This window comes from Malaclemys terrapin, chromosome 13 (assembly GCF_027887155.1).
Source record: "Malaclemys terrapin pileata isolate rMalTer1 chromosome 13, rMalTer1.hap1, whole genome shotgun sequence".
Lineage (NCBI taxonomy): Eukaryota > Metazoa > Chordata > Testudines > Emydidae > Malaclemys > Malaclemys terrapin.
In genome coordinates, this window is record NC_071517.1 from 18,645,320 (window position 1) to 18,655,080 (window position 9,761).

Here is a 9,761-nt window from a genome sequence, read left to right on the forward strand (position 1 = left end):
ACGGTTTCCTGGGCCAGGCAAACCTCCCCACAGGAATTTAACCCTTTCTCAGCCGATGCTTGGAGATTTGCGTCAGATTGGGCAGGCTAAATAGATGCTTAGAGGTTTTGAATATAACCAGTGCCGGAGGTTAAGTCAAACAGCACTGACATGTTGCAGTCACAGCTGGGTGGCAGCCAGTCAGGTGGGGAGACAGCCAAACCAGCCTCAACTACCAAAATGCTGCTGCTTTAAACAGGATCTCAGCTAGCTGCAGTCAGAGCTACCCGATGCCTAACGTCATGGAGCAACATAAATAGCAGGCAAAGGGGGCACAGATTTCAAACACACGTGGCGAGGTAGCTTCTGAGCACCGCCTTTGCAGACACACGGAGGTCTCTCGCCGTCTGCCCAGGCTTGTCCTCGCTTTTGGAAAGTTCTGGCTCCAAGACCCCCTTTAAAAAAAAAAAAAAAACAACACCACCATTTTATTTTTCCCTAGGAAACTTCAGCAGCTGGATTTAAAAGCCAGGTTTGAGCATGAAGCTTCATTTCTCTTGTAGCTAAATGGAACGTGCCAGGGCTACCGAAGCGGTGCTGGGGGAACAGGCTGGACCAGCTGGGAAACCTGTGACTGCTGCGAGATGCTCTGAACTGCTGCTTGGAGGGAACGAGAGAGTGTGTGTGTGTGTGTGTGTGTGTGTGTAGGGGTGTATAGGCTGTGTATGGGGTGTGTGTGTGTATGCGGCCAAATGGGGGGCTTATGGGGGGTGTACAGGGGTGTGTGTCTGTGTGGTGAAATGGGGGTGTATGGGGGCATGGGTGTGTGTGTGAGTATGGGGGCGAATGGGGAGTATATGGGGGGTGTATGACTGGGGGGAGGTGTACAGGGGTGTATGTGTGTGTATGGGGATGGGTGTATGGGAGGGTGTGTGTGTGTGTGTGTGTGTGTGTGTGTGTGTGTGTGTGTGTGTAGGGGAGGTGCATGGGGGTTTCGAGATGCCAGCTACTACTACTACCTGCCTTAAAACGGTCACAATTTCCCCAGGTTGCTGAATTTTGCAGTTCCCAGCCTGGGGAGCCGCCCAGCCCGTGGGCTCTGTGTGATCAGGTGAAGCCTTGGAAGTAACGTTGTCCGGAGCTGAGCGAACTCGGCGCTTGGAGCAGGCGGAGCGGAGCAGAGAGCGGAACGTGCCGGGCTTTCCCCGCAAACCTGCCCTTTGATCCAGGCGCAGCGCTCCTCTTCAAGCGCCCAGCGCGAAACCTAGCTGAGCTGCAGGACCCGAGCGCCGGGCCCTTGGAACAGACCCCCCGCCCCGCCCCGCCCCGTCCCATCGCTCCAGGTAGGTCTTGGCTGCCAGTCCAGAGCAGGTGCGCTCCTAACTCGGGTTGCACGCGCAGTGAAGACAGAGCGACTCCGTCTTTAGCTCGAGCTCCAGCCTGGGGCTGAAGCGGAGCCGCTCCACCGAGCGGGGCGCACCCAGGGCTTCCCCCAGCGGAGCCGCGGAGCAAAGCCCCCCGGGGCGGCTCGCTGGGGCTGGCGGGGAGCGGATGGCGCATCTAACGGGATGCGCTGGGGACCGGGGTGGAGGGGGGCCGCCGCTGTCTCTGTCGTGGGGCTCGCTGTCCCGGGCGGCCCGGCAGCGGGGCGAGGCGAGGCGAGGCGATGCCCGGGTGAAGGGAGGGAGGAGAGGGCAGCTAGAGGGGCGCAGGTGCCCGAGGGGGAGCTGGCAGGGGCTGTGCAGTTCTGCTGGGCTCTGGAGCATCTGACGGGCTGGTTTGGCGGTAACAGAGCAGACCTGGCCAGGCTGGGTGGAGAATGGGCCCTGCTGGGCTCTGATCCAGCCCCCCCCACCCCACCCCCCGCTGGGGTGTTTGCCCCTGCAGAGGCTGGGGATGGATAATGGGTTTATTGGAATGTCTAGTCTCCTGTACCCCTCCCCCAAGGGCTGTGCTGGGGAAGGGGAGTCTCTAGGCACCAGACTGGCCAGGTATATGGACCCTCCGCCTCATTGGCACTGCCATGTCCTGGCGGAGCAGTGGTGTCTGGGTGGGCCAGGTGGAGGCGTGGGCAAGCCATGGGGTGGAGGTGCACATCCTCCAACCTCGGGCTCATGGCGGCTGTAGTGTTGTTCCCACCCTCCCTGCAGCCATAACCAGGGAAGGGCCCCGGGCACTGTGGGTCCATTGCCAGGGAGGTCATGGGATGAAGGGCAAGAGCCAGAACTGCTGTGGAAGCACAGGGCCTCTCAGGGATCTGCCCAGGTTGGGGGTTGGCCCCACTGCCTCTCTCATGATCAGGCCCAAGGGGACAATGTGGAGGGAAAGCTCAGCTGGGGGCAGCCTGGCATGGATTAGGTACTCCAGAGCCTCCTCCTGGGGAGTTTTCCAAGGGAAGGGGCGAACACAGTGTGTGTGTGGAGGTCTTCATGGAGAGCACCAGGTCGAAAGGGTTTGGAAATTCAAGCACTGTAGAGAGTGTCTCTACGTACACACTCAGAGAGAGCATGCAAATTCATTCTAGTTGAGTCAAAATAAATAACAATTGTATATACACTCACAGTGGAGCTCACTTTTAGTGAATTCGCCTATAGTGTGATTTTATACTCAAGTAGCGTATTGTTTTTTTGCAGTTAACCGCCATGTGCAAATTGCAATCTAGGTAAGAACCTCAGAGAAAAGTTGTTCTGTGAAGAGCATGACTTCTCTGTGTAAGGCTGCTGTGTGGAACTCAGTTTGTGTGTACATGTGTAACACACACACACACACACAAAATAGAGAGAGATTTGGTTGCAGATTGTTAATTGAAGGCTTGCTATCCCTCTTCTCGATAGCTTAGACTCCTCCATATTGGGAAGTTTAAGAATTGCCAGAGCAGACTGGTTTCATAGTGGTGATGGCTGTTAAGCCTCAGAAGGCCGTTCTTTTTCATCATCAAATAGAAGCCTGTCCAGTCTTGTGGTAGTGGTTATAAAACCCTTTAGTGATCTGCACGTCCTCCTAAACTTCCCTCTGACTAGCAACCTGGGAAATGGCACTATAGTGAGGGGTAGGGCCCTCCACAGCCTGATCTTGCAAAAAATCACGTGCATCTTTGCACACGCAAGTAATCCCATTGCAGAACATCTGCAGCCTGCACAAGCAGTGCAAAAATGTGCCTCAGAGTGGGGTGGCTACCACGTAATAATCTCTGTCGTTTTGCCGAACATCTAACTCACTGTTTTTCTGATACATTTTGCCTAGTGTAGAAACTGGGATCTATTGTGCAGATCATTGTCAGGGAGTCCTTTCTCCATCCGATGAAAACCTGCTAAGAAATGATCCTGCTTCTCGTACCTGTTCAACTCCGCCGGCTGAAAAGAACTAATCTGGGAATGCCCAAGGTATGAGAAGAGCCGCTGAGTTAGCTATTCAAGAGGATGTCTATAAATGAAGAGCTAGAGAGCAGGTTTTCAGCAACCACCACGATGGCCATGGAGGCAAGTGAAGGGAGCCCATTCAGAATCAGCCCCAACATTTCCTACAATGCCACCTGGGACAGTGCTCCAGCTGCCAGTTCAATGGAGGACATGATAGCCACTTGCACCATCGGGACTATCCTCTCCATTATGTGCGTGATCGGTGTGACGGGCAACGTCTACACCCTGGTGGTGATGTGCCATTACATGAGATACTCTGCCTCTATGTACATTTACATCATTAACCTTGCCTTGGCAGATCTGCTCTACCTGCTCACCATCCCTTTCATCGTTGGGACATACTTCATCCAGGAATGGTACTTTGGAGACGTTGGCTGCCGCATCTTGTTCAGTCTGGATTTCCTTACCATGCACGCCAGCATCTTCACCCTGACGGTCATGAGCACAGAGCGTTACTTCGCGGTGCTGAAGCCCCTGGACACGGTGAAGAGGTCCAAAAGCTACCGGAAAGCCATTGCCATCGTCATCTGGGTGGTGTCTCTGCTGCTCACACTCCCAATGCTCATCATGATCCAGCTGGTGCAAAGAGACAGCAAAAGCATCTGCCTGCCCACCTGGAGCAAGCTGTCCTACAAAATCTATCTGACCATCCTCTTCTGTACCAGCATTGTGGGCCCAGGGGTGATCATTGGATACCTTTACATTAGACTAGCCAGGACCTACTGGGTGTCCCAAACAGCCTCTTTCAAACAGACCAAGCGGCTGCCTAACCAAAAAGTGCTGTATCTAATTTTCACGATAGTGCTGGTCTTCTGGGCTTGCTTCTTGCCCTTCTGGATCTGGCAGCTTCTCTTCCAATATTACGAATCCTTCCCGTTGTCCCCCAAGGCCATGAGGAACATTAACTATCTGACAACCTGCCTGACCTACAGCAACAGCTGCATCAACCCTTTCCTCTACACCCTGCTGACCAAAAACTACAAGGAATACCTGAGGAACAGGCAACGCTCTTTCAATAGCAGCAGCGGGTACTTCCAGAGGAGGAATCGATTTCAGAGGATTTCTGGGAGATCCCTTTCCACAAGCAGTCAGCATTGCACAGAGACTTACGTGCTCACTCATGTTCCTGTGGGAAACAACAGTGCCTGAAGGTAAAACACATCTCCAAGAAAAAAAAAACCAATATTGACTTCAGTGTTGCGTTGCTTGAAAGTGCAACATTATAAAGGCAAAATCTTAGCAGATTCATAATGTGTTAACGCTGAGTCCAGAGATTGTGCCATCGCAATCTGCACTCATTTATTTCCAATGCCATCGATTTTGTTTCTCACCCAAAGCCTTTTGTTTTTTTCATTCTTTTTCTTTTTTATGGTGTATTGATGTATTTCTCTCCCACCTGTAATGACAGCCTGTAATATTGACACTGTTTTATGATTACAGCTGTCCCACAACATTTTAAAATTAAGTTATTGAAATATTAGTTTAGATGGTTTTTTTTTTTTTTTTTTAAGCAACAATGCTAGACTAGACGTGGCTGGTTGTATAAGAAGTGAAAACAGTACAATTAAAGAAAAAGCAGCTTGTGTTTCTGACATGTGTTAATCCAGTTTGAATTTTGTAGGGAGGTTACTGGAGGGTTTGAGGGAAGCGTGGTTGGTTCTGGACTAACTCACCCTGGTTTTACAGTGGTATAAATCCACAGTGCCTGATTCTCCTTCATTCTAGTTACTGTAATGGTTACTGGTAGTAGCAACCTACTGGTGTACATGGGAAGAGAATCAGGTCTCATGCGTGGGTCTTACCCCATGCTTTGGTCAGGGAACACACAAATGAGAGTCCTCAGCTGTCTCCTGTGCACTGAGTCAGAATACTCGACGGTCCAAGGTGGGATGGAGAACTTTTCACTCACCCCCCGGGTGACCTTTCCTTCCCCTCCCCCAGTAATTCTCCTCCCCCATACACAAGTGAGAATCAATGGCAGCTGACACCATTAGCACAGACGGGCATCGTCAATGTTAGTAACACCCCTCAAACCAAGCACACGTCTCGGAGAGTGGCATTTTGAGCTTTCTCCAATGGCGCCTAAGACCAGCTTCCCTTAGATGCTCACAGAACGAACACAGGAGTCTTCCTATTGCTTTGACCCCTGTGATGATAACGCTATGCCATGCAAAAGGAATTGCAGCCGAAGGACAGAATTAGAAGCAAATTAAAGGCATGGGGCCAAACTCGGAGCTGCTGTGAGCGAGGAACATTCCGCTGGTATGAACTGCACTCACTTATCCAATGTAGCTGGTAACCTTCTGTTCCCGAACAGAGCATTTTACACTATGAGTGGGGATAAAAGAAGCTGTATCTATAACACTTCTTGTGCATTTTTAAAAAGAATTCTCTGCATGGATCTAGCAACCCCCTCCCCCCCCCCCGCTGAGGTCTCAAAGCATGTTACCAAGGAGGGGAAACATTATCGTCTCCGTGTTATGCACAAGGAAGCCGAGACACAGCGTTTCATTGACTTGCCATCACACAAGTCAGCTGCTGAAACAGGAATAGACCCACATCTTCTGAGTCCCAGTCCCCTGCTCTAGCCACTAGGCCACACTGTACTTACAGATGCAGAGGCTCTTCAAGGCACAGCAATTAGTGCTCTTCATAACTCGCTCTTCCCTGATTTCAGATAGTGAAAGGACATAATACTAATCCCTGGATCTTACATAGACCCTTTAATCTGTAGCTTTCAAGGCACTAGACAAAAGAGGTCAGTATCATTATCCCTATTTTACATATGGGGAAACTGAGGCACAGGGCCGTGCCGTGGCTTGCTCAAGGGAAGCACTTTATCCTGACATCTACACGGTGCTCGCTCATTTTACTTGTGTCTTTATCAAGGGTCAAGTTTGAAAACATGGCCTCGAGTTTGGAGATCCCCCCCCCCATTTCCAGGTGCACCTCTTGACGGCAAAAGGAGGCTCAGACACTGAGCACCTCTGTCAGTCAGGCTCCAGATTTTCAAGACAGCGCAGCTCCCATTTAAACACCTCCATAAAATGGCCAGGGTTTCCAAAGGTCTCAGCTCCCAGCAGCTTTCATTGTCCTAGATGGGAGCTGCCAGGTCCTGAGCACACTTGAAAACCCAGCCTCTCATTCAGACACCTCAGTAAGAGCAGTTGGGTGCCGAATTCTTTTGAAAATCTGGCCCAAGGTGTCTAACATTGGACATAGAAAATGAGAGGCCTTTTTTTTTTTTTTTTTGGAAAACTGGGCCTATCAGGCGTCTGCAGCCCAAAGGGGGATGCTGGAGGGTGGTTATTAAAAGACAGAGGATCAGATCCTCACCTGGTAAAAATCAGCATTGAGGGCAATGGGGTTGTGCCAAGAATCTGGCCCACTAAAATCAAAATGGCTCCAAAATATCCCACCCTTCATAAAATACCGAAGACCTAAAACATCCAACGCTCCCGTCCTACATGCAACAAAATCTGTGCGCCACCGAATGCTTGGCTGACCCAAAAGCCCTGCTATGTAACTTGAAGCTAGCCAGCTGCGGCTTTGACGGGCAGTCTGCGGGGAGCAGGAAGTGCTAAGTTCTCCTGATTTATGCTGTGTCTCCTGGCTGTATTCTGGACTGAGGCCTCATTGCATTCTTCCCCACAGTGCTCCCAGGGGACAGGACAAGATGCGCTGTGCTAGGATGACATGTGAAGGGCAGAAGCCCCGCTGTTTTCTATTTCTAACCAGGCTGGGGTCTCAGTGGGAGGGTCACAGTTAAAGCAACATGGACACAAAGTGACGAGAATACCAGACCCCTGCAGACAAGTGAACGATCACTGGTGACATTTCAAATCCAAGACACTTCAATGCCCAATGATGGCACGTTTTATCTGAACCTTTAACCTTCCTGGGCACTCGATCTACTTGACACATTCACATCTATAGCAGCTGCATGAGGGTATCGAGGGGAGATTACTCTGTGTCTACAAAACAAATGTAAACCTGTGACCAGTCTGGTTAGCCCCATACCGCAGGTCCATTAGGTTTGCACCCCCCAGGAATTGCTTGTGGCATCAGTTGCACTTTGATGTAGTAAAATGGATGCCCGGGCTTTGCTCAAAGCCAGCAGGCAGTAACTGGAGAGAGCCTGCAAGCGCAAAGGACAACCCTAGCACCCGAACAGTTTATTACTGTCTGCGAAGTACAAAGGAGGAGCTGCCTTCTTGTAGACGGACATAAACTATTTGGTTAATGATATCTGTAAAATCACTATTGTGCCCTTCTGGAAGGAATCTATGACTAGTCAAATACTTAATGGCTCAGTTCTGACCTCATATTTGCATGCACGGATCACACACACTAGAAATCAACGGGAACTCTGCAGGGGGATGTCCCAGAAGTTGTCCGCACAGCTGTATACTACTTGATCTGAGTCCCCATTCCATTGGCTCAGACCAGGAGCCCTGTCATCCTCCTGAGGTCTTACATTTTCACCTGTTCTGCTGGGGGTTTCTGCTCTGTGGTGGCCATTGCAGTGACTAGAACTGCAGGCCAGGTGGGGGCCTTCATGGGTGCAGAACTACCCCAAGCCAGGAGTATTCCCAGGAGGCATTGGGGCTCAGAGACATCCCTCTGAGGCAAACCCTTCTTCCTGCGGGAGGAAGGAGGGGCAGTAATTTGCTGGTGGTTTATACATGCAGTAAATTACACCTATACACATACACATACACACACACACAGTAAATTACACCCACACACACATACACCAGTGTGGCTGTGCTGGTTGACAGACTGTGGAAGTGGATCCAAGTGGCCTGGGACAACCTGGTTCGAGTCCCTGATTCAGAACAGAGACTTGAACCTGGACCTCCCCCATGGTAAGTGAGTGCCCTAGCCACTGGGTTGTTGGCTGTTCTGGGTCTCGCTCTTGTTTTGACCAGAAATTCCACTTTGGACCTGAGCTACTTGTCCAATGAAAAATGTTTCATCAAAAAATTCCTGCTCGGCTCCAACCAGGACCCCACTGTGCTAGCCACTGTGCGTACACAGACCAAAAAGACAGTCCCTGCCCCAGGGAACTCGCCTTCTAAGGAGTTCTCAGAACAAGAACCCATCCATCACCGATCATCAGACATGTCAATATGTGACAAACAAACCAGGAATGAAAACAGCCAATTCGCTTGCCCCTCTGCTACCCCAGAAATCAGCACGTAGCGTCTTTCCGGCTGTGAAGGTGAGCTGAGCTGTGAACTCACAAAGGTGTGTGTTATTTATCAAACATATATCTGTATATATGGTATGAAGAGACCTGTGTGCTCTAGACACACTGACTATAAGCTGGCGGATAACTCTCTGGCACCCGTGTGATTTGTTGGCAAGAGGAGATGTGCGCTGGCTGTTATATCTGCCAGGGCTAGCTGAAATGTACGCTAGGGTGTGCTAGGTACCATGCATGCCTATGCATGCCGTGGGTATGCTGTGAATCACAAGGACAAAAGCATGTCCTTCGTGCGCTCCTGCTGTAGGTTTTATTGATTCAGGTTAGTGTCAATAGACAATCAGTGCGTGGGGCCAAACTCTCTTTTCAGTCACACCACTGATCTCCTCCACTTTAGCCACCACTGAAGTGCTGTCATGAGGAGAATCTGGCTGCCTGACTCCACAGGCCTTTGACGGCAGCTGTGAATCTAAGCCAGGCCCCTTTTATTTCAGTCCTTAAATATGGATTTAGAGTCCAAAATTTAAGCACCCAAGTTTGAACACTGCACATCTGCCCTTCGTCTTTTATAATAGCGTGTGCCCTTCGACGTATGTAATGGTTAAGACGGTTACTGGAGCCCAGGAGGGTGTTTACATCTTTCTTCTGAAACACCTGGGCCTGGCCAAGATACCAGACTTCAGGGGCCATTCATTTCTCCAGCCATTCCTACAAGGAGCTAAAAACTGTTTTGCTGCAGCTGCCTTTCGCTCTCCAGGCTGGAGACTTGGAACACGGGAAAACCCAAACCAGCTCCCAGCGGGAACCCCAAACTTGCAGGGGTCTCACTTCACTCCCCACGGGAATTAAAAGGGTGGGAATCCTTCCGAAGCTCATTGCTAAAAACACTTGGCTCTTGCTCCTCGTAGAGAATTTGGACAAAAATAATCAACCTTTATAGTTTTGTTTCCTTTGTTAAAGCCGGATGTTCATGGAGTGGATGGAGTAGGAACAGGGATCTACAGAGCCTTTCATCTCTAGGTCACTAGTTCAGTACCAGGCTGGGTCAGTGGTGCTACCATCTGGATGCTGATGGGTGGCCTGAATTGAACAAATTTGTGATCTCAATCCATTTCTGAGTGGGGAGGGGCGCATGTCACAAAACAACCCACACT

The 9,761-nt window shown here is 50.5% G+C and overlaps 1 protein-coding gene across 2 annotated transcripts; it reads left to right on the forward strand.

Moving 5' to 3' along the window:
* The first annotated feature begins 317 nt into the window (after window positions 1-317).
* On the forward strand, window positions 318-4,990 carry LOC128847740 (urotensin-2 receptor-like). Of its 2 annotated transcripts, none has more exons than XM_054047413.1 (3): window positions 318-511; window positions 1,028-1,322; window positions 3,223-4,990. In XM_054047413.1, exon 3 carries the CDS (start codon window positions 3,399-3,401, stop codon window positions 4,545-4,547), a length of 1,149 nt encoding a protein of 382 aa, XP_053903388.1. In that variant the 5' UTR covers window positions 318-511; window positions 1,028-1,322; window positions 3,223-3,398; the 3' UTR covers window positions 4,548-4,990. The 2 variants fall into 2 exon arrangements, with proteins under 2 accessions (XP_053903388.1, XP_053903389.1); XM_054047414.1 differs by having other exon boundaries at window positions 3,228-4,990.
* The last annotated feature ends 4,771 nt before the right edge of the window (window positions 4,991-9,761 follow it).

Coding starts and splice junctions, on each gene's coding strand:
- LOC128847740 (XM_054047413.1), top strand. CDS start 3,399: ATGTCTATAAATGAAGAGCTAGAGAGCAGGTTTTCAGCAACCACCACG.